A 19746-nucleotide genomic window follows, 5' to 3' on the forward strand; every position below is an offset into this window, starting at 1 on the left:
GAAAGATTGCATATTAAACAATTCAACGTTGTGGTGACTTAAATAAAATAATGTCATTTGATTGTCTGATGATGGGACAGATTTAAAAAGTTTCAGTTGACAAAAGAAATGTTAAAAATACATCACGTGCAGAACATCAGAAACATTTAAGTACAGGATGTCAACTCTGGGAATAAAAAGGAGCAGATTCTCTTTAAGCATGAAGAGGAAGATTTACCGCTCCTTCCTTCTGGTATTACTTCGCAAAGTGCTGCACGGGCAACAAAACACGAGGAGTAAATAAATATCAAGCCAAGGCTGATTGATATTCTCTTTTATTCTGATTAGGAGGAAACCACAGGCTGACAAACCGACACATATAGGAATATGAATAAAAATATGCATTTACTATCAAAACATTCAAGAAAAGCATAAATGAGAGCAGCAGAGAGCTTTAAAACAGAATGCCTCTTCATCCAAGAAAACATATTTCTGCCATCTGGAGGACTCGATCAATATTTGTTGACATTATCAGTGTAAAAAGCCTGAGAGACGAGACTTGAATAATGCGAGCCATTAGGGAATAAATAAACAGAAGTGGAGCCAATCTGGAAAATAAAGGGTACGCTCTGTGCGTTGGGTTTTAATCCAACCAGACATACGAGAGCTGAGTGCTGATAGTAAATCAAACATTCTCCTCAGTCAGATGAAATACAAAGTACAATCGCATCAGAAAATACATCACAAAGTGGATCCATGTTGTTTTTTTCCCCCCTTCTTAAAAAAGTATTACAAATGAAGAATGTCATTCAAAGTCGTCACAGAAGATTCATAAATAACCCTGTGATGAAAAGAAAGCAACAGATCAGCATCTCAAAACCGAAGGAATCCTTCACTGATGGGTCTGATGTCTGAACTTACCTCTGGATCGCCGAGCCGTCCGTCGATGTGACCGCGTGTCTGTGAATCTGCTGCTGGACCGACACAGCCGCGCTCTTCAGCCCAGACTTCCAATGGACAGCTAATAAATAATCAACACTTCTGTCAGCACAAGGAAAACGATTCACCCCGAAGTTTTATATGTTTTCGGTCATGACGGGGGGGGGGGGGGAAACTCACAGCGTTTGACCACCGCCAACACGTGCAGGACAGCAGCCAGTTCGGTCAGACCGCTGATAACCTCAGAGTCCAAAGACGAGCAGACTTCAGCCAGAAATGACCTGAAAGAAGCGCGCGGATTATTAAAATCATGCACTCCATACAAACACTGTAGGTTTTGATTACAACAGCAGCAACAGCCTGGAGGAACCAGTCTACCTGGTGACGGAGGCTGATTTAAGGATGACCGACAGCAGGATGCTGGACAGAGGAGGCATGTCCTCCACCGTCTCCGGAGTGCTCACTTCCTCAGGATGAGTTACCTTTAACAGCAGGAAAGCTAATAAGTCATCAATAAAATTGCCTTTTTAATAACAGGATTATATTGTAGAGGCAAATCAGAAATTAGCATCCGGACATGACGGCTGCTCACAAATAACAATGCTGTCATTCTATTTCTACAATGTCTCATTATCTCACTTTCTGCAGCAAATTCTTGTTTTCCACGATGATGACGGCGAACACAGTGGAGAAGACTCCGGTGAGCGGCGCCCGGTCCCACGTCTGAGCCACTTGGAGGAAATCCGCCAGACCGGAAGAGGCCGACAGACACAGCTGAGCCGCGGCGGCACAGAAGACATACCCATTTTAGACCGAGAGCAACTGGACGGCTAACGTGTTCAATCCAACAACGTTTAGTGAGTAGATCTACGTGCAAAATGTTTCCAATCTGTTATGAGAAGAAATAACATTGAGCTTCATAGTAAACTGTTAAAAGAAGCTAAAGGAAGTCAAAGCCTTTAACTTTCATCCTTTCTAAGGCAGACATCAGTTGTCTTGTTTTGGTCTTCTCAAGGTCATAACTAATCGAAAGTAATTTCAAAGCAAGGGGCTTTTGTTAATGGTTTTATTCTGACGAGCAAAAACTTTTGTGAGAAATAAATAATTTTGTGTTTAAAATTTTGTGTCTGCATATGTGGCATCACTGTTGAATGTTGAAATGACGATACGATTTATGATAATCACAGACATTTAACTAGACACTGTTAATGTCTTTGTGTTTGAAGATTTTCAAAATAACGGCGTGCTTCCTCTGTGTTTGATCTGTAGATTTTTCCCTCTTCTTAATCTCATTTCGATCTGCAGTTCAACCAGAAGGAGATGAGACGAACATTTTTGTGCTTCAAACTTCTGCCACCAGATATCAAGTAATCAGTTGTTACAAAGAGATAATAATAAAAAAAATAATAATAACCAATTGCAATTACTTGTACTTTCATTCATATTTAAAGTTCTGTCAAACTGAATTTGCAGAGCATGAATGCACAGTGCATAGACACATCATTGATTGCATTTTGGTCCTATATTTGAGGTACGTATATTGAACATGTTTATATTGTGATAATACATTTTCAATCTATTGTGCAGCTCTACATTTCTCTCAGATAAAGCATGAGTGGTGAACAAAAAACAAACACTGACCACTTTATCCAAGATTTACTAAATGTCAAATTAAGATAAAAGTAAAGAGGTTTCTGTAAAAATCAGTAAACAAAAGCTAGAAATGACAAACAGTATGTACCTCTCTTCCTTCCTCTGGTTCCTTCTTGAGGCGGTGAGCGAACAGCTCAATGATCTTCTGGAAAATATTGGCCACCACGCCCAGAATGACCAAGGTTGGATCCTCCTGATCCTGGCTGCTCTCCTCTGGTACGCAGACGTTTGCCACCTCCTTTAAGATTTGCAGCACCGCGGGGATACACAGGTAACCTGCCTCTGAAAGCACAATGAGAAATGATTCCTCTTAAGAATTTAATTTTGGGGTAAAGTGGCATGAAATTAATTCTGCCTCAAGTGGACATCTGAAGCTCTCACCTGAGAGGAGGACCAGCGAGCACAGATGGAGGATTTGACCCTTGAACGAGTCGTCGCCCAAACCCACCAGCACGACGTCTCGACACACCGTCAGAAAGCTCTGGTGTGACGCACAATAACAAGAAATAGGAATTAATGAAGTTCCCCGTTTTTCTCCTGGTAATTGGAGGCCTGCAGACACTCCTCGAACACACTCTCAATATCCGATGTGGTGACAGACTGAGAATAATGGCCCAAATGAGAAGTAAACCCATTTTAGCACGGCGGCGCAAGCATCAGGAGGCATGTACAGACAGAGTGTGACTGTGGACTGGAGCAGAACAATCTACGAGGGGTCTAAATATACCGAGCAGAACACGAAAAGCCCTGGAAGCGGGAGGTAAAAAGGCTCCACTAAAGCTAATGTCCTGAATAACAACATGGCTGTGTTTTCATCTGCGGCCGTGGCGCAGGAAGGGGAAATGAGCGAGATAAAAATCCAAAGTGGCAATTTATGAACAAGAAGAGATGATTTAATTTGCCTGCGGAGAAATCGCGTCGCTCGGATTGACTTGACAATTCACACAAACGATCTTACTGGCTGGGTGATTTAAAAAAAAATTTTTTTTAGGAGACACGAGTGACACGACCATCCGTCTGTGACATTTCTCATAAAAAAAGACCTCAGATCTGACCTCCCTGCAGCTGCACAATTAAATTCATAACAGCGACTGCAAACTGAGCTGAGTCACCCTGAGCTGATGGGCATTTCTACAAGACCACAAGTTGCTCTGATTATCAAAACACACTGTAATAAACAGCTGCGTGAGATTCTTTCATGAAAACGGCAGCCTGAATCACACATTTTGGCTTCAATCGCAAAATAATGTCTCATCTCTCCTTAATGGAGATGGCAAACATTTCCAGTGTTTGGCTAAATTACATACCCATGTAGCGTCACTTTAAGTTTCTCTACTCGGAGAAGTCAAGGTTAAAAAAAAAAAAAAAAACATTTCCTGGAGCTTGCTTTTCAAACCTGTGTGTTTACAGAAGAGACTGCAGAGTTCACCTCAGTTATCTGTGCGGCCAGCGGCGGCGTCTTCTCCGGGCCCCCGCTGTCATCGCGGCTACGTTTAACCAGAAAGGGCAGCACCCTGTCAGCCACCCAGGCCGCCACGTGCTCCAGAGAGAGCAGGTAGTCGCGGCCTTCCGACGACTGGAGAAAGCAGATAAAAGATTTCATTTTCTCGTTCTCGCTTAACTTCTTTGTGCAAGTTGAAATGAGGTGGAAGAGACTTCTGGCTCAGAGAGCAGCTGGCTCACACAAACGAGTCACGGAAGTGGAAAATAAAAAGGTTTATCAGCTCTCATTCAAGCCACAATTATTTTCATGACCAATTGATTTATAATTCAGTTGCAATTATTATTTTTTTTGGCACAATGAAACAATAAAAAGACAAAGGAAATACACACCAGACATAAAATAAATGTTTTTTTCCCCCCTGTTTAGTCTCATCACAATCGTCACTTATAGTTGGCGATAACAACATTTGTGATCAAGTATTTATCGTTTTATGTCACTATAACTGAATAATGTGCTGCAAATGTGACGAAGTGCCTCCTACAACTTCTCTGTAGCTCTTTGTCAAACAGCTTGAAACCAGCCAGTGCAGCCAGTGACCCTGAGCTGCTTGATGGAAAAATTAGAAAACGCTCATCAAACGCTCATTTATTACAAGTTATTCATCTCTGGATAAACAGCTGGAGGTGATAGTCCTCCAGCTTGTGACATTATTGGGCCACTAAAAGTTATAACAAATATACAATCATATCACACTAAAATTAATCAAATTGACATTCAGTTCTGATATCTCAGATCAGTGACGATGATTGTTAAAGTCTTCATATTCGTTAAATGTTCAGCTCACAAGCAAAAAGGAGAGAAACATGTTGCTACTTTAGCTCAGCTACAGTATGAGAGATTTTTTTCCTGTTTTATCATGTTGATCAATTAGGAAACAGTTCTGTTTTTTGTCAGTTTCTTCATTGTTTGGGACAAATCACAAGACATCTGCCACGTGAATGTAAACCTGCGATTAGTGGCGAAAAGATAGAAATGTGTGAAAAACACAAACGGGAGCGACTCAAATTGAATGTGGAGACTTACGTTAAATTGCAGATGTGCACCGAGTCGGCCGTGGAACACGAAGGCCTTCAGAGCCGTCTCCACACTGGGACTTTTAGGATCTGCAGTGGCGCCAAGGTGATCATACAGCACCACCTGTGGATATAAAAACATCAGAGAAACACATATTCAATAAACGAGTGTATTGAGAAAGGTAAGTGTACTCAAAAGATGACTTTGGTTATAGTTTCCACAAAAAGAGTGAGTAGAGGCGTCAAACGTATTTTTAGATCTGGCACAATAAAGAAATCAATTGTGAAAGACTTGAAATTTTTGTTTCAATCTGATCACAGGATATCTGCAGCCTCTACACTATGCTTTCATGAACCCATGGCTTTTTCTTCTGCTGATGTTAATATGGCTAGCAGTAAGGTAGTTGGCTACTGCTTCAAATACCTTCCAGTTTCCGAGAACTGTATGCAGCTGCTTCAGTGGAGTCCCACTGAGAGCCAGGACTTTCTCCCGAGTCACAGTGTGGCTGAACAGGTACTCCAGGTACACGAGAGCCAGGTCTGGTTTAGCCTCCACCGTCTCCTGGATGCGCACCTTTCGACCGGTCGCCTTCTCCTGAAGGAACGGAGAAGAACTTTTTCCACTGCAAAGCTGCTTCCCCATTCACAGAGTGATTGTTCAACACTGCACGTCCGAATCAAGGCTGTCCTATCAACCGACCCCTTGCTTGGGCAGCGGCTGGCTGAGCCAGTCTGTGATGAGTTCAAGGACATCTGCGACCTGGCCCCAGCTGCAGAGGCAGTCCAGCAGCTGGTCGTACTGGGCAGGAGCTGCTTCGGAGTCCATTCTCCGCAGCCTGGACAGGACTCCACAGCTGAGACAGTGCGGACAATATGATGAAGGTTAGATGGACCAAGTCGTCAGCAGAAAGACAGGAATAGGTGCACTGCTACTCACCTGAAGGTTGGAGCTGCACCGGGAGGCATGAATGAGGCCAGCTGGATGAGGGGCACAGTGGCTCGCTCGTCCTGAAAGATACAGAGGGTCTCACAACAATAACAACTATGAAGAAACAGACAAAATACTAAACATGATTTACCTCAAAGGTCCGGAAATATCTCGCCATGACATTTCCAAACTTTGCAAACGTATACTTCTGGGCCTCTTCGTTTTGTTGAAGGGCTTTCTGGACACTCTTCCACAGGATGACCAAGATCTCCAGCAAACTGGGAACCACGGTCATGTCGTTCAGCAGCCTGGCAGGTTCAGCCTGTGGAGATTAAAAAACACAATCTGATCTCATCCGTCACCGGTAGTGTAGCCAGGGTTCAGACGCAAACACAAGTGTTGTGGTTCTCAGGTGATACACATTTGGTTCAATCATAATTTTAGAAAAATTGGAAAAACTAACCACAGCGATTCTCTCTTACCAGGCTGTTCTCCTTGTTGCTGTCATTCATCTCAGTCGTGTCACAGTCGATCTGGATGCAGCTGTTCAGGACACGGCGAATAGCCAACATCAGCTTTACTGTAGAAAGAGACACAGCTCGTTAAGACACTCAAACAATGCAACATGCAAACCGTTTTCCATTTTTTGGGACACCGAGTACTCACTGATGTTAGCCGGAGCGGTGTGTTGGTGGGCGTACTGGTAGAACTTCCTGACGGCCACGGGGTTCATCTGGATGAGGGTGATGCACCGGGTGCACCACTCCCTCTCCGACTCGTTGACGGGGAAGAAGGACTTGAAGAGGAGGTTGACGATACGCTTGGAGACAGAGGGCGAGTCGACAGCCAGGCGGGCCAGCAGATGCTCCATGCTGCACACGTCCCAAAACTTAGAAATGAGGTGGACAAAAAAAAAAAAAGAGACATCTGCATGGTTTATCTGCTCTCAGCATGAAAGCATCTCAAAGTGGAGTCTGTTACCATTTCAAGTGGGTACAAATTACTTGGAACAACAGGTCTTCAAAATGTCTTTCAAAGTGCACAAACATCAACGTGGCAGAGGCTGATTACTAAAGGAAAGAGCTGAACTGAAACATACCTTGGCAGCCCGAACAGCTTTCACCTTGATGAGCATGTCGAGGAAAGCTGTGCGGACTTTCTCCGACTTGTCATGGAGGCTGTATTTCAGGGTGGGCAGGAGTTTTTCCAGCAGCGGATGGCTGAGCGGATTATCCAGGACCATCGGCAGACACTGGAGGAAAGAGTGACACAAACCACAAGGCGTTGAATCTAAAAGCCTATAACTAATCCGAAGGCCGCCGAGTTGATTTAATCCATTATGCAACTTGACAAGAGTAAATTGTGACACGATTTCCCACCTTGAAAACCGAACAGCGGACGTCAGGAGAGCTGCTGTCAGCTGCCAGCTCCAACAGCTTCTTCAGGAAGTCCGTGACGATGACGGGAGGAAGCAGCTCCCAGCACTTACAAAGGATCTTACAGACGCCCAGGGTGGCGTTGGAGCGCACGGTGGGGTGAGGGTCAGTCAGGAGCCCCTGAGGGGGAGAGGCAAGTGAAGACACTACCTTAGACTACACTTCTTTAATTCAAAAATGGACAGCGAATGTCAAATATGTAAAGAGTGTTGGTGAAGATAGTTTCCATCGTCAGTCAGAGGTCAACCACATAAAAAAATTTAAAAAAACCCACACACCAGAATACAACACCCAAGGAACTATTGTAGCTTTTAAAGCAGAAAAGTCCATCACATAATTTAATGATGTGCATTAATGAGATTACACAATGTGAACATGTGGTGTTCTTTAAAGTCGTCCTGTTTCACAGCACCTTCCTGACAGAATTGCACTTATCTGTTACAGCCAGATGTGTGTAAGTGCTAATCAGTTTGCACATACCGGACGCTAAAATTCAGCTGGAATGATTGACATGCACATTCACACAAACACATCCAGAGCATTAATGTTAAACAGTGAGACCAAGTCATGCAGGAAACTGTTAAATAAGCCAATAAAAGGTGGTGGAAGGATGAACAGCGTCGAAGAAAACAACTAAACTTGAAATCCATAAAAGGCGAAGTCATTCCATTTATAGTATCACGAGAAACTATACTAAAATAATAAACAGGAGAAACATATGTGACTATGTAAGAGGGAATAAGATACAAGACAATACAATCTTCTTTTTTTTTTTTATTCGGAGAGTAATACATAAAAGCAGACTGTAGAGCTGTAATAATAATAAAAAAAAAATCACCATCAGCCTCTAGAAGAATTACATTTTTTAGCTTGTCTAAATCCAAGAACACAGGATTGTGTAAATTAGACCATATTTGCACTTACATACACTCGGTTTCATTATATTTGTGGACCGGTGACTCCATAAAATCCAGCTGCAGTTTAAATGGTTGGCAAATTTAACTCAACACTACATGACGAGCTTCCTCACAAAGGGCAAAACGTTCATGTAAGTTTCTCACCATTGCAGTGTCCAGCTGGATCTGAATGTTTGCTTCCATATCCTCGCTGCTTTGCTCTGGATTGTGAACTGGAAAGGCATCAGTGAAAAGCAAAGTGGCATTTGCACGCACCTCAAAGTTAGGAGCCTGGGGGGAAAAAAAAAAAAAAAAAAGATAAGACACAAACCAAACAGAAAGACATTAAACTGGATTAAAATTCGAAAATAATGCTATGAAAGCAGGTAGTGAGTGCATACATTGAGAGCTTTCCAGAGAATGGGCCTGTACAGAGTGAAGAGCATCTTGTCCACACGTTGACAGCCTTTCCTTGCATGGTAATAACTTACAATCTGCACAGAGTGGAGAGACAAAAAAAAAAAAAGTCAGTAAAAAGTGAAATCTGTATTTTGAGATTGAAAAACACAAGGAGTAAATCTGTCAACAGACATCTAGAGTTCTGCGGGTTCCAGTCTACCTGTCGGACTTTGGCATGGACAGGAGACGTTCTGTGAAGGAAGATGGCGCACTGCATGAAATCCTGAATACATGAGCTCTCAATCTTCTCCAGGAAATCACCACAGGCCTTTTTCCATGCTCGGTAGTAGATCTCTGTTATATTAGCGTTCATGGTCCTGTACGACACAGTTCAGAAATAAAAATCAACAGCAACAAAAAACAGAAGTACAGTGTCAGTGAGGGGGAAGCGGGTTTCCTACTTGTTGTAAAAGGCCAGCTGGTTTTTGATGGTGCCATGAATAACCCAGATGAAGTCGATGTTCCAGCTGAAAAGGAACACCAGGAATCGCTTCCCCTGCGACAGCGAACACGTCATCAGGCTGACAAAGGCCAAAGGAGTGAAAATGTTGAATGATGGAAACGCGACACGTCGCTACACTCACGTCTTCATTTTTAATGTAGTTCGGACACTGAAAGCACCGAATCAACAGATCGACTATCTGCCTGTTGTCTTCGGATTTGTAGTCCAGACTCAAAAGCACGTCATGGAGACTCCACACTCTTTGGATCTCGGCGCCCTGACAAGACACACAGGGCGAGGAAAGGAGTATTGATAAAAACCCGTCAGCTACCAAATCCCCTGTTTTCAAAAGGTTATCGGCAGAGACGGAGAGACAAACAGGCCAGGGCTGCTGCTGCTGCTGCTGCTGCTGCCAACACTTCAATCTATCGGAGAAAACATCTCCATCATAATGGAAATCTATTGAGCCGGCTAAGCCGACACGTAACTGAAGGGAAATACTGACTGGTTTCTTCAAAACGAAGCTTCTCTGCAAAGAAAGAAGCAAAGCGGTGCGGCCAAACTCTTCTTTCTTCTGCAGACCATTCTTCCACCAGGCCTCGCACAGCGTGTGGATGTGCTGCAGCAGGGGAGTGTCGGAGGCAAGAAGAGACACAAGAACACCTAAAGAAAAAATAAAACAAAGATCGTTAAGGAGGCCGACACTTGCTCAAAAGGTGTGATTCTGAGTTTCTCGTTTATCTATGACCCGATATTGAAGGGTACACGGAGAATCTTTATGTTTTAATCAGAATGGAGTTTGGATATTTATACATCTCATTTTGTTTCTGTGAACCAGGTCTGTTTCTTTAAAGAGGAAAGAATTGTGAAGCCAGAAACTATTTCGATTGGTAGAACATAAACTGGAAATCAAATTCCCGCAACACTGACCGTGAAGCCTGTGGGCGACCTTTAAAAGTTCACTGTAGGTATCGCCTTCTTGTAAGACCCCCACAGACACTGTCGCCACGAGCGTCACTCCATCCACCACAGCCATGACGTGTTTCTGAAGATAAAAAAAAAATTACTGTATATAAATCATGAAATAATTACTAAAGAAGCATTGAGGCCAGGGGGTGGAACTCACCGGGTCTGCAGCGGAGTCTTCCCGCATGCCTTCCTCTTGGTCGTCCTGCCAGCGATCTGGAGGTAATGCCAGCAGAACGTCGTGGAGGAGCGACACCAGCCTCCCCCACAGAGCGCTCCTCTGGCCTCTGGGCATCTCCTGCACCACCTCCTCCACATCGAAGGGATCCGTTTTGTCGTTCTGCTCAGCCGCATAGACAGAGCATTACTTTGATAGCTTCACTTTTTCTTCTATTTTTACACCCGAGATGATAAATGTTTTGCAAATATTGACACACAATATTTTCATTCCATAACTGACATATTTGATCACTATCCCAGCTGTAAGCTGAACAAAGCCTGGTGACACATACAGTACTAATACCTTCCAAATCTTATAGTAGGTGACATGACTTCAGAAATCTGTTGAAGCCACTTGCATGAAAATCTATTTTTTTCTGATAGTCGAAATCACATTTTCAACCTTGTCTTTTCTTCCCTCTCTCTGGTGTTGATCAAAGGCGTATGGGTAAAACACAAGGTCTAAAGTTTACAAACAAGTACACGATGTTTAAATAACAAGCTCAACTTCAAGTCGCATGTGATTTTGCTCATATTATAAACCAAACCAATAATGTTAGACGCCTGCAACAGCGTACGATTGTTCCACAATTGAAAATTCAGACAGCAGCAACATTATGCGAGCTTTCAGAAAGGTTTGTGCATTTGACATGGGGTTTTGTATTAATTTGTAGATTTATAGAACCGTTTACAACAATGCTAAACATCGATGTTGAACTACAAAGTGTTACTCACCATGTATGAAACTAACAGGTCACAAAATCAATAAATTAGGGCTGGGAATGTGTAAAACAATGCAGAAACCAACTATCCAAAGCCATTATTCGTTTTGAAGCGGAGACGATATAAACTGAACAGTGATTTAGAACTCGGAGGGTCGTGAACTTCTCTACTTACGTGAAGCTGGATAAACCGAATAAAGTCCTCCACATTTTCTTTACATGCAGCTTCCAAAAACGCCTCCCGTTTGGACATGATCCCTGATTGTTTGGGGAGATACGATCTGCGATGGAAAATAATTTAAAAAAAACAACACACTGGCTACACAAGCGTCAGGACTCAAACATGGCAGATTCTGTTTGTTTTCAACCTTAAAAGTGTCAACAGAGAACTTAAATCCCCCCCTGTCCGCTGCCCAGAGCAGGCGCATGACTTAAAAACATGACCAGATAACATACGAACCACTGTTGCCTTTTTAATTGCCTTTTCTTGGTCTTGTTTGGGTGAGAAGCAACGGAGCGGCTGTCAACTGCGAACCCGCGCAAATTTGGATGAAGCAACGCGTTACGTCATGACGTCAAGAGCGTCTGTTGACGCTGACTGTCAGTCTATTCTTTGGCCACTTGATGGCGCCAAATGACCGCTCATTTATTTTGGGCCGACCGTTCACGAAGATCTGCGCAGCACGTGTGTTGATTGAATTGCAGTCGCCTGGTATATCAAAACAAACACTGTCGTGTTTAAAAACAAAACAAAACAAACAAAAACTAAAAAACACAACCCAATAACATTTGAAAACTTTGTCCGTTATATCTCCACCTACAAACATTGCATCATTTGCAATTTATTGCCATAATTGTGTAATTTGTTTAATGATATCTACGAACAAAATCCATCTATTCATCCATCAATCAATTTTCATGAATTAAGAATTACAAAGAATGCAACAAAAAGCGTTGAAACGTTTCAGTTCATTTGAACAGAAGTTTGAGCTATAAGAAAAACTCACATTATTAATACAATATAGTCTTTTTTTCTAAATGTGTTCACATATCAATTACGTGAAATATTGAGCTCACACCACACAGCAACAGAAAAGCCTGCGGCTGTGAGTCTGAGTCTGTATTTCCTCTCCAGTGTTGCACATGTTTGCTCATGTGGGGTTGTAGGGTTTTTCTGTGTTCCGTTCCGAGAATGTTAAAAAAAAACAACAAATGTATGACTTCAAATGTTGATATTTCAGACTTCCACATGTTGTGGTTGAGTTTATTTGTGCTGAAATTTAAATTCTGATATATCTATGAAGATACATAAAATGGTTGAATGAAGTTTTAATAAATTAATCTATCACAAAGAGATCCACATGACCAAGTTGTGAAATAGCTTTGCAGGAATGCAAACCAACCGAAAAACAAAAAAACTGATAACTACTCCTCAGAGATGTGAGGAAAAAAAAAACAGATACAAAGAGACACAAAAACATAAAGATCAGCTAAAAGACCACAAGGCACAAAACAAGCACAAAGAGAAAAGTCACTCCTGACCATAAAGAAGTACTTGTTATCATCAGTAAAAGACACAAAACTAAAAAGCTGCAACAAACTATCAATAATTGCAAAATGAATATGAAGAAGACGAAGATGAAGATACATCCCTGAATGCATGTAAAATAACTATTACTAAGTAGCACACAACAACAAAGTCACTAAAGAAACATTTTCAAGCGGAGAGAATTTAACATTGTGCCAAAGGGTGTGTTCATATTCTAGCTAGAGAGGTCAACACCAGCTCACTTACACACAATGCATCTCCAAAACGAGGATTGTTCATATCTTTCTGGCCAATTACTGTAAATAAAAACACACATACACCGACTGTCACAAGAGAAACCATTTATTCATCAAAAGCCATGAGGCATCATTCAAAAATAACAATAAGAAGGCAAAAAATTACATAGTGGATCTTTTAAGGCACAGGATAGATAACAAGAAATGTATTTCAAAGCTCCAACAAACAGTTATAACTGCATGGCAAACCATATACAAGCACGACAGCACATTCGGGCAGCCCTGCTCATACGACTCAATCATCGTTGTCTCTGATCACAGTTTGCAGATTGTTCAAACTCACATTTGGCTTGAGGACAGTCAAACCTTTAATTCAAGTATCCTTTGCAGTCTTCATATTGTACAGCGCTCGCTCGCAAGCCCTAAAATGCCCTCGGGGGTTCAGCGCGAGGCGACGTTCAGAGCAAACCAGTATTGCACAAACCTCCTAAAATATACAGAGCAATCATTTTAATCTTTGCATATGTGCATTCCGTGTTTTCAATCGAGCATAAATAACATTAAGAGGTAAACAATCAAATAACACTGCATGACAAAAACATATCAGAGTCAAGGCTGCTACTAAAACCGACTGTTGTGAGTGTATCCGTTCCTTTGGTAAAAGTTTTCTCAGACAGTGAAACAGAATTATGTCACATTTTCACAAACTGGACAAAAAAAGTCATATGAATTCTAACAGATTTCAATATCAGTAATTAAAGAGTTACGCCATGAAAGCCCCTGCAAATTCTCTTACATCGTTAATATTGGCAACCTGATATTTACATGAAACACTTGAAAACAGGGACGAAGGCAGTTTGTGAGTTTTAATGCATCACAACATGTCGCAGTATCTTCCAATCGGGATCAGGAAATAATAACAGGAAATGCTTGACAAACAGTTTTTTTTTCTCACATGCTGAAATTCGCTCCTGTAAATTGCAGGAGAACATAAATAAGTACAAGAGAATGATGTGCCCTTCGGTGAAGACGATGACTATTTTACAGCGGGGAGGCGGGTTCACTCTAAGAGGAGGGGGTCTTGAATACTTCTGATGCCTTGAGACAAAAAGCCTTCTTCACTGAGGTCATACCTGCGGGAGGAAATGAGACGGAAAATATATGTAAGATATTAGAACATTTTTTCTCGCTTTTAAGATGAATAAATATAATAGAAATACGAGTTTTCAAAGGACCTCCACCCAATATTCACAACAGTTGTTTTATCTCTGAATGACATGATGGTGGAATGACAGACTTTGTAATGTTTTTCACACTGTATGATGCAATTTCTGACAAAGTTTGAGATCTCGAGGAAACAATTATCCCAGGATTTTGATGGTGACATCACAATATAGCTTAAATGCTGAAGCTACTTCACTACATTCACTGACCTCTCAGCTCGTATCTCACTGTCATGCTTTTATTCCTAAAAATGTTCCAGTCACTCAGAAATATCAATTACCGGTACTTTCATTCTGAAAATGAAATTGATGTTCTCGTTGTAGTTTGCAATGTCAGTCCCATGACCCGTTTTGCTATGTTTGAAACCCCTCACATAAATGTTCTTGTATTAGATGCTCTTAATTTGAAATACCTGGCAAATCTTTGTATATAGAGTGCAACTGTCAAACCTGTTAAACTCAAGATTAGAATTTTTATTGTCTGAAATTTAGTTTGATAGTTTGATTTTGATAAGATAATTAGTTTTTTTGTTTTGTAAATCATAATTTGTTCTGATGAATTCAAATGAAAAATATACAGCAAAAAATGTCTTTCCCACCCAGATTTTCCCCTGCAACCCGCACTTTGAAAACCACCTAATTAAATGCATATTTACCATTGCGTGCATCCTTTTGATATCTCATCTCCACTTAAATCCACCAGTACCTGAAATGACAGATTTCACACATGACAAAAGTAAAGCGATGCAAAGCATTTTCCTTTTTTTTTAACAGCTGGACTTTTGTCTTAAAGACATCAAATATTACAGCGGTTTGTTGAATTTGTCTTGAGATGGGCACTTCATATCAATCACTTTGTTTGTCATCACAATAGATGGAAGAATTAAGTGTACTAATTGCAGAACCACTGCCATGTAGAAGTTACCTTTCCTAAAAGCCCTTTATGTTTAGAGAGAATGCTTCCTCTGTTCTTCACTGCTACATCCAGAGTTCTCCTGTGAAGCTCCACCATAGAAACACTGAACTCAAACCTGCAAACACACAAGCACACACATTGTTCATGACCTGGAGGAGTTAGTTTGATTACTGTGTCCATATATTCAGAAAGAAATGCGCAGGCCATCTTCAGAAAGTTGTAAATGCATTCAAGCAGCTCTTCTTAACATCAACTCCTGGGATGTTGAATTGGTCGTTTTGAAAAACAGGCCTTTCTCTGGAGGCCACACTGGGCTAAAGGAGGCTGCTAATTAGGAAAAGGACATCATTAGTCACCAGCGCTGTGGTGAGCACGACGCCGAATAATGTTACCAGGTGAGATGTTCACCCAGGAGAGGAGAAAGTTTCACTGAGCTCTGCAACTCCACTACAAACTAGAAGTTTGAAATAACAGAAAGTGGAGGGGAGAGTTCCACATCGACCGCACAAAGTAAGATTCCCAGGTCAGAGGAGTTATAGCTTCAGTGTGGATGTCATGATGAATAAAAAACAGTTTTTAACCAGAAGATTGAATGATACAAAAACAAATCCCGCAACTTGTGCTTTCAGTGTGGATGTGTTCCATTTTCTTAATGACAAAATTCAAAGGGGAGTATAACAACAAGACATTACTAAAACTGGGAGCAAAAGTAGATTTAAAGCTCTTATAAAACTCAGTCATCAACCAAATGAATACAACAGTGACATAATTGCAAATAACTTAAATTAAAGGTTGAAAAATAAGCCTTTCTAAACTCTACCAATTTTGCCCACTGGCATTAAACAATAAACAGTAAAAGCAACTGAAATGGTCCTGATGTGAAGATAATTGGACTTCTATGAAGCAACAATCATCACTGTACAAATTATATATCCCAAATATGTGTGAAATATGTGTGTTTTGTCAACCCACGTTTGATCGAAAACAGGATTAAGAGTCCTCTTCATTGTGCTCGTCTTCCTTCTCCCCGTCCGACTCTTGTCAGGCAGCAAATAGAGGCGTACGAAGGGGTCCGAGCCGTCTTTGGTGAAGGCTATCAAGTTACTGAGGACACACAGGACAAAACTATTTCACTCGCACGTCACCAGGCACATGCTACGGGAATGCTGCAGATTCTCTCCGAACAGTCTGTTAGATCCAAATAAACAAACAAACAAACCAAAAATAATTTCTAATAAATCACAATTAGTGACAGAAAGGTCCAAAAAAGAAAGAGCAAATTGTGTAGGGAAGGGGAAAAAAAATCAAGGTATTTTTCACTGCAGATGTTGAAATCAGGGAGCTGTGGTTGGCCGGAGCTCACCGACACGCGTGCACCACCACGATGAGCTTGTTCCTCTGGGAGCTGTGTCGAACAGTCAGCTGGACCTCGCCCAGGGGGAACTGGCCGGGGGCCGAGCCGCTATAAACAAAGTCAGACACAGTGTCAACTCCAAGACGCCGCAAGACTGAATTTACACTGCACATGCACACATGCATGCCGGCAAGGATGAGATCAGCTGACATGGTGGCAGGTGATAGATTCATAAAGATCAATATTCACCAGATGCACCTGCTGACTTTAAATTTAGTAAATCAACATTCAAAATCTGATCAATGACCTGAGTCAGGGATATTAATAAATACGGAGGGCCGTGTCAACTGAGGCACAGGGTGGAGAAGAGTTATTAAAACATTTATTTTTTTTTAATACACGTGACATGTACTTCTGTAGCTGGCGAAGCCTCTGCTGGAGCTCCATGGAGGCAAAGGGCAGAGAGATGTCTGAGGCCAGGCTGGGCGTGGACTCCTTGTGGGGCAGGTGCTTCTGGGAGCTGGACATGCAGGAGCTCAGGCTGGTGGTGCTGCGGAGCGGGCTGGCCGAGTACGGCTCGCCGTCCCGCTGCTGGAGCGTGAGCGTGGAAGCGTCCAGCGGCGGAGGAGGCGTGGGCGGAGGCAGCGGAGAGTCCGAGGCCGACGTTCTCAGGGACGGGGTGGCGGCCGGCTGCGGCAGGCTGGACTTCCTGACCTGGACGGACGACGGCAGGTCTGAAGACACCTGCTTCTCCAGGGACAGGATCTGCGGGAAGACAGGAGGAACCGATGAGAATAATCAAAATATCACCGTGTGGGAGATCACACAGCTTTAAAATGAGATTAGACCTCTTCAAAGGGATTTTGGAGGCTTTACACATCTTTTCTGAATGTTTCCGCTGAAAGCAAACTCATGTTATAGCACACCAAGGTGCTTTTTATGTGCCCGGCTTAAATTTAAGGGCTTTTCTTATTCACCAAGAGTCTTTTTAAATTTTATTTCTATAGTCGCTACAGAAATCTTTCCCTGCCAGTAAAGCCATTTCCTTTTACAATATCAGTAATAACTCATTGTGTTGGTTGTGGTCCAGTTAAAAAAAAAGCCTTTTTTTTCTGAACAGGTTATTATGAAGTCATTCGATAAGTCATGATTCAATCTGACATAATGCACTTAGTGTGGTGTCATGGAGGGCAATGTGATTTAGTTGTTACAATAGCCAGTGATTTCAGGCTCTTATTTTAAAATTATAATAGCATTTGGAGTACACATAGGCACAGCACCTTGGGTTAAAGGATGATTTGGACGAGGGAGTGAATTTATACAAATGCTCTAAATAGCTTAGCTTTGGTGCAGCAGATAAAGGGATGATTCGCAACAGCTGTTTATGCTTGGACAGATTATTGAACAATTAGACAAGATGGATGCTTATGTTCATTAAAAAAACAAAAAAAAAACCAATTGTACTGGCTGACTTATTGTGAATGAAGGAACATGTCTTGTAGCCTCAGCCTACACTTGGTTTAGTCTGAATATGTTGCGCATATGTCCTTAAATGTTAATGTGGATGTTTTGTATGGAATACAGGTCACTGATCTTATTCTCACCTTTTAGATATTTTGAATTCATAAAATGTCACTCCTGAATAGGTTAATGTGCAAATGTACATCAAGAGAAAGAGAGCGAGAGCGAGAGCGAGAGCGAGAGAGAGAGAGAGAGAGAGAGAGAGAACAATGTGATTTATCTCTAATATTCGCAGATGTTTTTATGTCACTGTGTTATTTTTTATGGTTAATAGCTCAACTTATTTCTTATATTACCTCTCTGTTTCCACTGTGCCAGTTTTTGTCTCGTTTTGCACATATATGTAAACATTTGTGTTTCCTTTACGCTATTTTGCATCTTTTTGTGATTTTTTAAAAATGATCTTTTTGGTTGTTTTACAAACAGTTTTGGAGATATCTACAGGGATCACGAAATGCCAACATTTTTTACGGGATACTGATCCAGTAATTGTGCAGTTTTTACTGGAGTTGATGAAAATATTTTAATTTTATAATATAATAGATTCTAATATTTTTCTTAAGCTGTCCATATTTTTTTGGTTCACAGTCTGAGACTCTACAGCCTCTTTGTTGTGCACCAATGCTTTATCTCAATAGAAAGTTCTTTAATTTATCTACAACTTTCAAAGGAACTCTTATTGTGCATTTCAAGGTAACAAACACTGACTTAAAAGAATATTTGGTCAAATGAAGTGAAAGTGCAAGGGATTCTTTTTGAGTTTCTGATTGCAGCCTTTAGTAAGTTAAACAACTAAAACAAAATGCCAAAAAACATTTCCAAATAGATTGCTTTAAAATTGCTTTTTCTTATTTTTTGGAGGAAGTGGATGTGAACTCACATTGTGAAATACATCAAATGTTAGCAACAAATGAGAACTTACTATCGATTTCCAGTTGAAAGCAGCTAATCTCAGCTTGATGAATTGTTTCAAATAGTCAATATGCTTTATTTAGGAGCTGCCGTCCTAAAACAGAAACCTTGGCAAGTGTTGTGTCATTAGTAAAACAATCAATCTCAGATTGAGGTAATAGTAGGTTGGGGCTATTGACAAATGAATGAATACTGTCGACACACCAAAACTCATTCTGCTATATCATTCAAACAGATCATATCAGCGAATAAAGGAGCCTTCTTAATGAATCAGCAGATTTTAAAACATCTGTTCAGCCCCCACTGAATCCAATAACCCGTCTGTGGGTGAGTAGAGAAGCAGGCCAGTGTTTTACCCTCAGGGCCATCTTCAGTTTGATGGTGGAGCTGGGTCCCGAGTTCTTCAGAGGAAAGCACTGAGTCAGCGTCATCTCCTCCTCCGCCAGCAGGCTGCTCAGAGGCACCGTCAAGTTACCCAGCGTGCACTTGTGCTTGTCATCTTTTATCTGCGCAAGGCAAAAAAAACAAAACGAAAACCCAAATCAACTTTTTCAGACCAGTCAGCGACTCACGCAGTGTCAGTGTTCGGCCTTTTAGAAAAAATCGACGGCATCAGTGAGGTTTTAGACATGCTGTGATGCTACATTACCTCCACTTCAAGCTCCTGCCTCCTGGGATTATGAACAAGGAAGGTGAAACAGTCTTCCCACAAGGGCTCCTTGGTCTTGTACCGGATCTTTAAAGGCAGACAGACAGACACTTGTTAGCTTTTAATAAGATTTAATACTTAGCTAGAAGAGGAAATTTGAAAACAGACGATAATTGGACAAAACAATACTGTAGCTACAGGACTATGTATTCAAAAACCACATGCTTTTT

At 41.5% G+C, this 19746-nt stretch overlaps 2 protein-coding genes across 4 annotated transcripts in view; both read right to left on the bottom strand.

The window, feature by feature from the left end:
- Positions 1 to 492: 492 nt before the first annotated feature.
- On the bottom strand, positions 493 to 11409 carry ncapg2 (non-SMC condensin II complex, subunit G2; the record flags this gene model as incomplete). Its single annotated transcript, XM_080514766.1, has 26 exons — positions 493 to 820; positions 901 to 1000; positions 1099 to 1199; positions 1297 to 1400; positions 1558 to 1692; positions 2660 to 2853; positions 2953 to 3052; positions 4001 to 4147; positions 5099 to 5212; positions 5513 to 5683; positions 5789 to 5942; positions 6026 to 6096; positions 6168 to 6338; positions 6499 to 6596; positions 6683 to 6905; positions 7116 to 7268; positions 7396 to 7572; positions 8514 to 8639; positions 8750 to 8842; positions 8968 to 9124; positions 9209 to 9303; positions 9392 to 9526; positions 9755 to 9912; positions 10180 to 10294; positions 10376 to 10555; positions 11332 to 11409. The coding sequence occupies 26 exons, from the start codon at positions 11407 to 11409 to the stop codon at positions 769 to 771; spliced, it is 3402 nt and encodes a 1133-aa protein (XP_080370892.1). The 3' UTR covers positions 493 to 768.
- Positions 11410 to 13035: 1626 nt separating this feature from the next.
- The window catches only part of esyt2b (extended synaptotagmin-like protein 2b), a 39840-nt gene continuing 33129 nt past the window's right edge, over positions 13036 to 19746 (bottom strand). For all 3 annotated transcript variants that reach the window (XM_080515088.1, XM_080515087.1, XM_080515086.1), the window contains 8 exons: positions 19517 to 19603; positions 19224 to 19373; positions 16847 to 17199; positions 16444 to 16542; positions 16053 to 16184; positions 15090 to 15195; positions 14821 to 14870; positions 13036 to 14074 (listed from right to left, as the gene is read on the bottom strand). In XM_080515088.1, coding sequence (XP_080371214.1) covers positions 14002 to 14074; positions 14821 to 14870; positions 15090 to 15195; positions 16053 to 16184; positions 16444 to 16542; positions 16847 to 17199; positions 19224 to 19373; positions 19517 to 19603 — 1050 coding nt within the window. In that variant the 3' untranslated portion in view covers positions 13036 to 14001. The remainder of the gene's footprint in view (positions 14075 to 14820; positions 14871 to 15089; positions 15196 to 16052; positions 16185 to 16443; positions 16543 to 16846; positions 17200 to 19223; positions 19374 to 19516; positions 19604 to 19746) is intronic.

The sequence above is a fragment of the Blennius ocellaris genome (genome assembly GCF_963422515.1).
Source record: "Blennius ocellaris genome assembly, chromosome: 19".
Lineage (NCBI taxonomy): Eukaryota > Metazoa > Chordata > Actinopteri > Blenniiformes > Blenniidae > Blennius > Blennius ocellaris.